Source organism: Embiotoca jacksoni, unplaced genomic scaffold, assembly GCF_022577435.1.
Source record: "Embiotoca jacksoni isolate LCO1_2020_lvr unplaced genomic scaffold, fEmbJac1.0.p SCAF_6, whole genome shotgun sequence".
In the NCBI taxonomy this organism is placed as follows: Eukaryota; Metazoa; Chordata; class Actinopteri; family Embiotocidae; genus Embiotoca; species Embiotoca jacksoni.
Window position 1 is genome coordinate 12051396 of NW_027185414.1, and position 12431 is coordinate 12063826.

The 12431-nt window shown below is 38.1% G+C and overlaps 2 protein-coding genes across 3 annotated transcripts in view; one reads left to right on the forward strand and one right to left on the reverse strand.

Moving 5' to 3' along the window:
• Positions 1–3096, reverse strand: part of myom2b (myomesin 2b) — a 34994-nt gene extending 31898 nt beyond the window's left edge. Inside the window, exons 1-2 of the mRNA XM_069173583.1 lie at positions 2991–3096; positions 460–563 (exon numbers count right to left, since the gene is read on the reverse strand). Coding sequence (XP_069029684.1) covers positions 460–542 — 83 coding nt within the window. The 5' untranslated portion in view covers positions 543–563; positions 2991–3096. The remainder of the gene's footprint in view (positions 1–459; positions 564–2990) is intronic.
• A 2360-nt stretch (positions 3097–5456) lies between these two features.
• On the forward strand, positions 5457–12004 carry rnaset2 (ribonuclease T2). 2 transcript variants are annotated; one of them, XM_069174345.1, is made up of 11 exons: positions 5457–5624; positions 6735–6815; positions 6959–7013; positions 8638–8687; positions 9023–9080; positions 9440–9504; positions 9968–10081; positions 10322–10367; positions 10468–10542; positions 10729–10942; positions 11328–12004. In XM_069174345.1, the coding sequence occupies exons 2-10, from the start codon at positions 6742–6744 to the stop codon at positions 10921–10923; spliced, it is 732 nt and encodes a 243-aa protein (XP_069030446.1). In that variant the 5' UTR covers positions 5457–5624; positions 6735–6741; the 3' UTR covers positions 10924–10942; positions 11328–12004. The 2 variants fall into 2 exon arrangements, with proteins under 2 accessions (XP_069030446.1, XP_069030445.1); XM_069174344.1 differs by having other exon boundaries at positions 10729–12004.
• The last annotated feature ends 427 nt before the right edge of the window (positions 12005–12431 follow it).

Here is a 12431-nt window from a genome sequence, read left to right on the forward strand (position 1 = left end):
AGTACCTCTTGTTACTCCTTTTAAATCACACACACTCATAAAAACACACACACTGATAGTGTTGGACAACAATTTTCAGAATATATGCGCCAGTTTTCTACAGTTAAGTTTAGGGATACTCCCTGTACTTTATAGAATCACAAAGAAAAAGAGAATAAAATGAGTAAGGCCAATCCAATTTTGGCAACATTTAAAATTTTAACTGGTACATCAAAACCTTCCTGAATGTTCAGACAGACTCTTTATCACGAGGGAAATACTACCTTGTCGAAACCCTTTTCAAATTTATCTTGGCCATCTCAGTGTTAGTTTGGTCTGGAAGTAAGTCTGAAGTAAGCCATTTATATGACTGTATTAGCAGGTTCAGTTGGAGGAAAGCTTACTACTGTTAAAATACTGCAATTAGTATTGATATTAGGACTACCTACATGAATGCTTTAATTATAGTGTCTCCTGTACCTGCTGTATTCTTTTACCACATATTTGCTCTGTTTGTGGTGGTGTTCATGGTTGTAATTTCCACGTTTCAGCCACACTGACATGATGACACTGTAGATACTGACCTGTTGGACCAGCAACACACAAGCACACAGACTCACATGGTAACAAAGTATTGTAGGTCATCACTTACAAGTCTGACCATAAACATCAACACAGACTAACAGGGCTACCAACCCTAAGGGATCGTTGAAGACAGTCCTGAAATCAGATGCAGTCTAATGACGAGGGGAAGAGATTGTTGTTGAACAATGTTTAGAGTATATTAATGACAACAATGTGTGGCAAAAATAATCAGCATTATTTTAGTATTCACTCGCCGCTGCCAAAAGAAAAAAAAAAAAAAAAGCCCTCCTGGAATTTGGACACATGGAATTGGAAACACTTTCACACATCCAAACACAAACACAGCATCCTGGCAGCTCCAGGACTGACAAGGTGACACTAATGATTTATTGACACCAGCAACACACACACAGAAACAAAAGGCAGGGACATCAACTATTGTTGGACAAGTAATTGATACGAACAATAACTGACAATGCAGCTGCACCAAAGATTGCCCCGACAATTTGACAGGTCTAAATTCAGCACCAGCATTCATAGCATGTTTATTTAGCAGTGGTGGACTGTAAATATTGATATTTTGTCGACAAATTAAGTGAATGAAACAATACAAATTTAAACAGAAACAGATAGAAATGAACAAATGTTCTCACTGAAATTTAAAAGAAGAAGGGGAAACACAGACACACACACACACACACACACACACACACACACACACACACACACACATACATGTGTCCGATGACAGCTGAGCTTCCTCAGATGTATCATCAAAGACACATTATTTGGCTTGCTCACTGCTGTATGGCAGCAGTCTAATGAAAACCTCCAATATTAACAAACTGAATTACTCAGCAACTGTATAAGTCTTCCATTGGAGCTTCTCACCAGTCAATCATTTGTCAATTTGCTGCATATTGAAATGACTTAAAACTGTATTTTATTTTTAGCCAATGCCAGCATTCTCAAATGAGTTATGCTCTTTTTGCATCCCAAAGTACAGATACCAAAGCAGGAGCATAATTTTGTCTTACATCATGCACATACAGTGGAGGATAACTGTCTTACATCACCTCATAGTCCTCAGAGACCAGAAATAAGCTCAGATGAAACTTGACGCTACCCCCCCTGCCCAACTTAACCCTGAAAGCTATTGAGATGTGCTGCACAGGCAGAGATATTCCTATTTCCACAGCTTTGATATACTCTCGTCAGAGTCAATGTCACTATTACTATCACCAAACTCATGCTTAACTCACTTCTAATGCCCCACAACTGTCAATCAATGAAAGCATTATGCCCCAACCCCTGGCCTCTAACCTCAGACCCCTCAAGTCAATAATAACAGTTAAATGCCCATTGCTCTGTTATATGTTTGAGTTTGTGCCCTTTCACATTCCATATATTTTCCCCTGAAAAGGTTGCACTATGAAAAAGCCAAAAGTTGATTTACTGGTCACAGAAAATGTTCTTCACCCTACTTAACAATCAGCCAACCAGCCTGTCTGACACTGCTGTTGAGCTACGCTGCTAAAATCACTCAAGTGTTACTTCAGCCGTGTGAGGTATTTAATTTTAATTATGTAGCATCTTCTAGACATAACAATAATAAAATATCAAAACAACAGACATGGGAAGGTGGTGTGTTTCCAAATTAAAGAAGCATCAAATTCAACTGCCCTCGGGAAAGTGGTCATTGCAGGCAGGTCATATTATTCCCATCAGTCCCATGCCTCACTGCCTCTGTTACTCCGGCAGCCTGCCAAATGACACCCGAGCCGCTCCATCTTTAACAGTAAACCTCTTAAATTCTCAGCCATAACTGTACAAATCTCTGAAATTCTGCAGCTTGATCCTATTGTTTTTTTCTATTCAGATACAAAAACTTCCTACACATTAACAAGTGGCAATGGTATCACAATGGAATAAAAATGGCTGTTGTTTTTTTTTTGTAACATGACAACACATTTAAAAATCCTATAACTTTACACAAATATTAAATTAACCAAGTGTCTTTGCCAACTCTAACTGTGTGTCCGTGCTATATTTTGATCAATGGGTGTTACTATGGTAAACACACAGAGAGCTGCTGTCGGGATCTCTCTTCCCAGACAAAACAAATGACTAATTAATGCGTGGCCAACAGAGGGTTAAAAAGAGCCCTATGTTGGCCACTCACTTATTGTAATTGAATCACCACACATCTTTAATAATTCTTGTGTGATGTCTTTCATCACTTTAAGTATCATTAGCTCTGGCTAAGGAACATGAATCATCTCTTGGCTGTGCCCTAATCTGCTCTCTATCTCTCCATCACACTGACCCCACCTGATACACTTCGGTTTAAAACAAATATTGAGTAAAAGGCTGAGGCTACAGAGGAGATAAGACTAGAAAACAGAACTCAAAATGAAATTTCTTACCCCTTGAGATTTCCTTTGCAGTGACTTTGGTTGTCAGCCTGAATCCACAGGGAGTCAGCCTAAACCAAGTACCAGGCCAACAAAACCACCACCCGTCTCCAACCGTCCCCCACCTGCCTCTCCCCGAGGCCTTATAAGGAGAGAGAGCTGCCTATATATAACCGGTATCCTTCAAGACTCGTGGCCACTAGTAACAGTGAACTATTTGATTAACAAGGTTTATTCATTACAGTTTTAGTGGAAGCCTTGTCAGCCCAACTGCTAGTTTCTGGCATGTGATAGCACTCGCTAAACAACTGCTTATTCAAGTATACCCGCTGACCCACACAATGCAGAGAATTTGAACATGACGATGTTATGGGTGGGCAATACCACACATTTGCTCGCAGCATTTTTAGCTGCTCAGAATAGGCAGCAGTAGGGTGAGCTTTCTCAAGTAGCACTTTAACAGTCAGCTGCTCACTTTAATGTCCTCCATACCACAATGGCATGGTTACTGAATAACAAAACACATTTCAAACAGCATTTCAGAGCTCATACAACATGCACCTTAAAACTCTCAAAATCAGTTTTGAGTTTGGTGTCGCAACAGCTTCATATATCTTGTACTACATCTATCTGCACAGCCGACACTGAAGACCCTCACTAAGGGCTTTCTCCATGTACATTTAGAAACGTCTTGAGACACTGTGTCGCATGCTGAACTTTGGCCATGGCCTATTTATAACAGTAGCTGCAGTTACAGTTTGACTATTCCTGACACAGTGGAGGAGCTGTGAAACCCATTACACATCTGAGACATAATCATATGAGGGGACAACATGGAGTTACATTTGAGAGAAGGAAAGACAGACAGATTGGCAGGGTGGTGAATCGGGGAGGAGTGTGTGATGTGTGAGTGATCTAGATGAACAGAAGAGTGTGAAAGAAGGCAACCAAGCTACATGAGCAAGATTATTTCCAAATAATGTCATGTATGCATTACATTTTTTTAATCATTTTGAAATATAAAGTACATTCAAAGCATGAGGTTAGCTTTTTTTCTTTACGTTAGCATCTTCAAATGCCCCCAAAACTGTCAATCAAGCAGACAGTGAACCAGCCCTAACCTTTGCCCTCTAACCTCTGAAGTCAGTAATAACAGTTGTATTCCCATTTGATTTATCTGCTTGTGCAGCAGAATGTTGAGGAAGTTGATGTTAAGTTAATTTTCTGGAGATAAAAAGATGCGAGAGGGATGCGTCAGCAGGGCAAACTACTGCATTCAAAACAATATAGACACAGGACACCGTTAACTTTTTCAGTTCTGGTTCATTATTCCTTGATTGTCCTACATAAAATAAAGGTTTAGAAACTTAATTTAGTTCATGTAGGAGTCACTGTACTACTGTGCACCGTTGGAAACTCTGATTTCGTTTTTTCTGTTTGGCCTTGTTCATGTGTGGTAAAACACAGGACTGATCCACTGCTACAAAAGGAGCCCTCTGTTGGTCTAGCCAACGCTCAGAGATTATTTTAGTTCATTATGGTGCTGGCAAACAGTGAGACAGGACAACATGTGAGTGAAGGTATGACCAATCTCTGTTTATACCAATTGGTTATTATATAATCTAGACTTTTCCAGGCAACACTTTTTGATATTCAGTCCCTGGAACGGAGCAAGATTAATTATTATTTCATTTTTACTCTCCTGACACTCTTAATTTTACTTGTTGGACGATAATGAACCATTATTTAAAAGGAGCCTCTGGGCAATTCATACATTTAATATGTCAGGCACGTCCAATCGGCTTTGAGTTATGAATGGGTAGTGCAGATAATTTCACAAAGTGAAAAATCTCACTGAATGTTTTACTTCAAGTAAAGAAAAGGTTGCAATGTTCACTGTTTCTGTTAAAGGCCATTTAGAGTACAGCAGTCTCCATTTTGATCTTGTAAACACACCTCACAAATTTTCCAAAGCCTGATGCCTCAGCACTTAAGCTGTTCATCAGGTATATGTTCCTCCATATCATCAAAAAAAAAAAAAAAAAAGGGTGTTCATTAGAATACATTTCTGTAATAAATCTGACCTTCCTTTCAAATCTTAGAAAACATGGCCTGTGTGGTGGTGTTTAATTATTTGTCTTCAATATAGCTCAGTGTCTCAGGTTGTAATAGTTAGTGAATAGTAAAGCTGCAACAGTTCCACAAAGAAACTTCTTGTGTAACATTAAACAAATTCTGGCAAGTCTTAAAAGTATTAAAACTTACACAGATTGTGTAGTATACTGCAGCGCAAGCTGTCTTGAAAGGGACAATGGAATAATGTTAAATCGGCGAACGTGGTTTCGAAATAGCCAACAGTTTCTCTGAAAGACTTCAGGACAAGGAGCAGCCGGCGGGTGCCCGGTCATAAATGAAGCCACCCGTTCTCCCACGTGATGACGTATGATGTGCGGCGCTCACGATTGGCTGAGCCAACAAGCAGGTAGTGAAGCGGCTGCAGCACATAAACAACAGGCCGTTCCCTTTTCTCTCGTTTACTGTCTGCTGTATTAGTGCTTTAACCCAGTTAAGTTTTCCAAACCAGAAGCTGCTCGCCGTTTGTGTAACAACTTTTGAGTCTTTGCTCCCAACATTTCCGGCATTAAGGTAGGCCATTTTAAACGTCACGTTTTTGTTCAAACCATCTGTTGGTTCACTTTTAAGTTAGTTTAATATGTGCTTGACCGACCAGGACCGATCAGACTTAACATCTCTTGTTAGTTCCACTCGCATACAAGTTATTTCATCCCGCTTATTATGTTGACTTGTTATTGTTGGACATCGGCTATTTTTTTCCAGCATGACTATGAACTGTTGAAACTGAAAATGTTGTATTGCGAAAAACATGTCTTCATCGGAGTGGGGATTGTTTCATCATTTGAATTGTCTTCTCCGTCACAAATGAGTTAACTTACTGTTGACTAAACCAGCTCAGGTGAGATGTTTTCTAATTAGAGATTTCAACTGCATTTCCCGATAGGCCTTTTTTTTTTTTTTTTTTTTTTTTTTGATAAAGGGGAAGATTTTTTTTTTGTTGACTTCATAATTATGTTGTCACAGCATCTTCGTGACCACTTACTTCCTCTGGTTAAAGTCACTACCTGTTTTTCTACTTCTGACAAACACAGTGTGCTTGTGCGAGTTCCTGTGTTCTTGGTCAATAATCTTCTTCTTTTTTTTGGGAACTTATAGTTTCATCAAATTGCACCATCACAGAAATGTATTCTTCACAGAGACACGTCTTTACTGGGTGGATACTCTAGACTAGAGCTGTCACAATCATGATCTGTTACTTGACAAGTTATGTGTTATGTGTCAATGGCTATGAACTATTTAAATGTCATTTTCTGTTCATTTATGCCGCTATTATAGTATAAGCCGTTGGAAAAAAGATGTTGTTTCAACGTTCAAGATTGATGTCCAATGGACGTCCATGGGGGACTTTGAAAAGAAGTTTGAAAAAAAGACGTCTTTTCGACATTGAACATGGACATCTTTAGAGGAAGTTTAAAAAGACGCTGAAACAAGATGTCTTAACCATGTTCAACATTGACGTCAAACTGACATCCACGGTGGACGTTAAAAATGTTCTTTCAACGTTCAAGATTGACGTCAAACGTCAATGGGGGACATTGGAAAGACCTCTTTTTTTTTCTAATGTTCACTACTGACTTCTTGAAGATGTTATTTATTGACTCATCTATTTTCTTGTTTTAGGTCAGTCATGAAGTTGTTGTCCTCTCCCTTTTTGGTCTGCCTAACAGCAGCACTGTCCTCTGCATTTCTGATTTCACCGCCGTAAGTACAGAACAATAATAGACACATAGGATATATGCAATAGTTAATAGTATTCAACATAGAGTTCTCTAGATAATTGTGTGTCATTGTCATTTTATGTAAAAAAAGAGACAACTCCATTAATAAATGTGTTATTATTTCAGCCACATGTGGACCAAACTGATCCTGACCCACCATTGGCCAACCACCTTCTGTTCTGTGAGTTTCTTTCTGTCTTAAGTGACTGATTTATTGTATTTTACCATTTTGACCTTTTTGAATATACCTTTGGGCTTTTTCAGAGAATACAATTACAGTGGAAAAGAGCAGTTGTAATGAATAAAATCAGTGATTGCCTTTGCTTGAATAGCACAGAAGCACATGTTATTAATAACATGTATTCCTTTCTTACTATCGGAGAGGACCATGTGAAATTCTTTGGACAAGATCCAGATTTGCTTCTATATATTCTTCTCATTCCTTCATTTGTAGGGCGATAAGATATTTGAAACCTTCCTTACTCCAAATTATTTATTTAAATAATGTGCTACTCAAGTCCCTGGTACCATCAATAGTTAGATTAATATTAAATGTCCACAAGAACATTTGTCTTCATTTCATCATGATAAACATCTACACTGTCAGCTGCCTGTCACTGATTAGTAGGGTTTTGGTTATCATGTCGAAGGCCTCATCTTTTACTTTGAGGATCCTTAAGTATATTTTCCTTTGGTCCATTCTTAACACATCACTGTCTTTCCAAAGTATTTGATTTATGCCTGGTTAGGTCCAATAATACACCATTAACCAAAGCTGGCTAGTCATGGATTAAAAAGGTTTTCTGTACATTTGAAAATGGGAATGCAGGCGCTTATTGTTAAGGGTTAGTTTAGCACGCGGGTGGATCAAAAAGTCCAGAGATTGTCCCATGTTCTGCATAGAGAAGCTTTAACCTTCGTAGTAAGTACTTCAGTTTTGTCGCTTCACCACAACGAGCACCTGCGTTACACGTGCTTTTGTTATTGTTAGACAACATGTTCATCCAATTTAAGAGCCCCAGAACGTTACCTATACACTTCATTACTGACTGAAGACGTAATCCTTAAATGTTCTTGAGTCGTGAGGCCGGCTGTGTGCCAACAAGTCTGGTCTGATTGAGCAACATTCGGGTCGACGTTACAAGAGTGTACAGTTTCCATAAGCTTCAACAGCACTTTTTCTCAGGGGCTTTCTGATGGCTCAGACCTTTGAGTGCTATGTGGCTGTAAATCACATGCCTGATTACGTTGGAAGAATAGGTTTGATTTGACCACATTGAGGATAGAATGGGAAGTTCTTCGTTAGTTTGGTTTTTTTTTAGCGTTTTCTCAGGGTGTCATTTCCCTCAAGTTGTTTCTGTTTCTAAGGTGACCCTCAGTGACCTAAGTGGGTTGGACAAAATAATAAACATCCAGTAGTATAACACAACCTTATAACTTTAAAGAGGATATGGCTTATCGCATGACTGCTGTCTTTGACTGCATTAGTTTTAGATAGGTGTACTTAATAAACTGGCAACTGTGTGTATATGTAACTCTTCAAAGGCACAAATCTTCTCAATTTCTTCTTTACAGTGTGAAATTCCTTAGTGTATAATGGAAGAATTTTATTTTTGGTAGATGACACTAAAAAGACAAATATGCAACACATACTTTAGCTTCAATGTGATTGGGGTGTTCATTTGGGTGCACACACTAAACCATCGCTAATTAAAACCTTTAAAAAAAATGCTTTGTATTATTTTGTGGGGTTTTTTTTCATTCAAAAGGAATTTTATTTAAAGTAAAAAATGTGTAATTTTCAGATGGAACACTGTCATCCCAACATTAGCTACTGGACATTACATGGACTCTGGTAAGTGTGAGTGTATGCGTGTGGTTTCTAATCAGTTTAATGTGTATATTTTTCTTTGTCAGCACAGAAAATGTTTAGCACTTTAGAAAACTGTCTGCGAGTAAATGTACTATCTGAGAACTTGCGTTACAACAACATACTGTGTCAAATATATTCAGTGGAAGAAGGAAAATCCAGCTCAGAACTGTGAAAATGACGACAGGGATGTATTACCTTCTTGTCACTATTTAGGGAACTGTGGCGAAACAGCTCCTCATTGTCACTTTGTTAAGATACCAGTTTTAACTCATTCTTATTTTCTCTGAGTAAATTGTGAATCTTTGCTTTTTTTTCAGGCCAGATAAAGGGATTGACTGCAATTCATCATGGCATTTCAACTTTTCCGAAATAGAGGTATAACACTGTTCACACTGAGTGTCTTTTATAATTAGGTGTAAAACTCATAAAGGTGACTGTCTTAAATATATCGATTTATTGAAGTGGAACTTAAACTGGACACCAATTTGCATCAATGAGATGAGGCATGTAGCCGGGTGGAAAGGACGCAAGAAGTGCTTTCTTTTTCAGATTAACGAGAGGAAAAGCTCTTTTCAACTTCAGGCAGACAAAACTAAAGCAGACAAATGTGGCGTAAACAAACTTTGAGACGGTGAACACATATATTGTCTACATCCCTTTCTCCAGCTGTTGTACAGTAAACCATCCAGTGACAGATAAAACCAACTTTTTGTTGCGTGTGTTTGTGCTTTCAGGATTTGCGACCAGACATGGTGAAGAGTTGGCCTGACTTGCGTAACTCCTCCTCTGCTGGATTCTGGTATGTCTGTTCTATCAAGCTCTCCGATAAATGTTTTTAAGACGGTTGTTTTTTTACTTTTATGTACTGTAGTACTACCGTATACCACTACCACTTTTTTTCTTCCTTGACTGCAGCTGCATGTGGTTCTCTGTTAAGTCAATGCATCCTCAGATGGAATTGGATATGTAAATTATGCATATTGATCATAAGGAACTACTACATTACTGTAGAATAGTACCGATTGTGGTATTGAACAGCTCTGACATTTGTACGAGCGTATAGATGTATGCAGGGCTCCAGACTAAGTTTGTACATTGATGGTGCACCGTACTTTTTCATTTACGTGTCCCAGCACATAATTTAGGTGCAGCCAAAATCAAGATACAATCGGTCTTCATATATTGCAGTGTATCCGGGACTTAAATTTGGATATAAAATAGTAAAACGTATTGCCACTTTTCCTGTCCGTCTCTTTCAACAGGAAGTACGAGTGGCACAAACATGGTACGTGTGCAGCCAAAGCCGATTCTCTGAACAGTCAACACAAATACTTCAGCAAGGCACTGGAACTGTACCATAAATTGGATTTGGACAGGTACAGAATACTATTCACACTCACACATATGCACACACCTCTTTCCTCAGAAACGATGTCTCCTCGTCTAGTTCTTAGTATGGACCGAACGTTCCTGATTAAACTGTTAACTCTCCGTGTGTTTGCCATCCACAGTCTAGTTCATGAAATGTCTTTCATGTTTTGTTTTTTTTAAGTTGCTCTGGATAAAGACATGAACATTTTACAGTCTCCAATGACAATCTGTGTTTGTTGTTGTAGCATCCTGAAGAAGTTTGACATCACCCCTTCTGAAAAATACTACACTGTAAGTTTATTTTATATTTGTATAGTCAAAGTATTATGCTTCATTATAATGACGGTCACAACTATTGCCTCACATCGTCGCCCATGTGTCTCGTTTGTAGCTTTCTCAGATTGAGGGAGTGATCGAGAACTTCTACCGCGTCAAACCTAAAATCCAATGTGCCCATCCATCAAAGGTAAAAACCTAAATTTATTTAAATAATGAAATCTTAATTATATATATTTTTTGTCTGCGTTTTGCGCGGTCCTACTTTACAAAAATTCAGGTTCATTTTTTTTCTGTCAGGTATAGCTGTTTTTAAGATGCACTTCAAATGTTGACTGACAAGTCTGTTAAATTGTATGTTTTGTGTTTTTGAAAGAATGCTGGTGTCCAGACTTTGGGGCAGATTGAGATTTGTTTCCACTCTGACTTCACCCTCCTGGACTGTGAGAAACATGCAACCGTGAAAACCTTTTCTAAGGGAGGCTGGGACAATCTCATGGGTGTTGACAAGTCATCTGGGTTCAGTGTGTGTGACCCCGATACGCCAGTTTATTACCCTCCTCCTTCATAAAATGCATTATTGCTTAAATGTAAGAGAACACTACACCCCTTCTTTTACATACAGATACACTGTGTACAAATGTCCTGTAATTTAGCATACAGATGCACACACAAAAACTATTGATTTGATTTTTCTCAATCTTTGCAATAATCATGGCTTTATTGATCATGATAATGTATGTAAAAACAACATCAATCATTCTTGGACTTCGTGAAAATTCTGGCTGTGCTAAGTACTTTGAAATATTTTTTTTTTTTAATATCCTGCAAAAACCAGAACACACACATACATACACACACACACACACACACACACACACACACACACACACACACACACACACTGCACTGTGACATAGTGCTTTATTGAATGATGTCCCTTCTTTGCTCTTACTGTTTGTTTTTTTTCCCAAGACACAAGAGGGAGGCATCATGGTAATTTCAGGTTGAGGTAGGCAGGCAGTTTATGTACTGTACTGTTAATGTAGCTTCATTACTACTGCTGGATGTATGTTATACTATATTTGTGTGCTTATGTGCCACCAGTTTTTTATTGTTGTTGATTTTGTTTTCGTTTTTTGGATCAATGGCCATCATTTCTAGCTCTCTTCTGATATTTCACAGGTACGTGCCAGAATTTAATGTTTCTTGGTTAGGTCTTTGTTTCTATAAATGTAGTAAATGGTGTTTACAGAAAATAATTAAGTCACTTCAAGGAGATATAAAAGTATTAGTCTAGAAATGAGGAAAACACAACGCCGTCAAAGTCTACCTGAACAACACATTACTTAAGATGTCACAACACAAATTCAAAACATGACATTTTTGCTGGTCTTGGGTCTGTACAGATAAAATACTTTGGCAAATGTTTTGATTAACACTAATCACGCCATCACTGATTTCTATAATGATGTGTTCCTATTGGTGCCTTTTGACTATGGCTATTTTTTGTGCACAGATGTATTCATTCATTTTAAAGCTTAATTGTTTTTGTAATTATATCTATAGTCGGCCAATGCCTTCGTGTGAAATTACTGCAAAAAACATGCGTGCTGTCATTTTTTTAATGTCAATAAAACATTCAATTTCTAGTCAATCTTCCATATTGTCATTATGTAACATGTAATATTGACGAAGTGTGCCCCTTTGCATTTTTAATATATGTAATTGACAGTGAATTCAGTCCACATAAAACGAGCTTGGTGACGACATATAGAGGACGATCTACCACAAAATAATGTGAATGTTTTTTTTTTTGTCTCAATATTAGTTTATCCATGTACTATAATGTAACAGTGCTGTATTCCAGCCTGGCTGTCCTTCTGTCTGTCCATATCTACTCGGTGTGTATAAATATTAATGTTGTGATCTCCTTACAGAGCCTTAATCCTACCGGGACAAAGACACCAGTCCATAATCCTGAATCTCCTCCCACAACACAGCACAGCAGATTGAGTAAACACATCTGATTACATTTTTAATAGTACTAAAATGCCCTGAAACTATGTGCCAGTTATA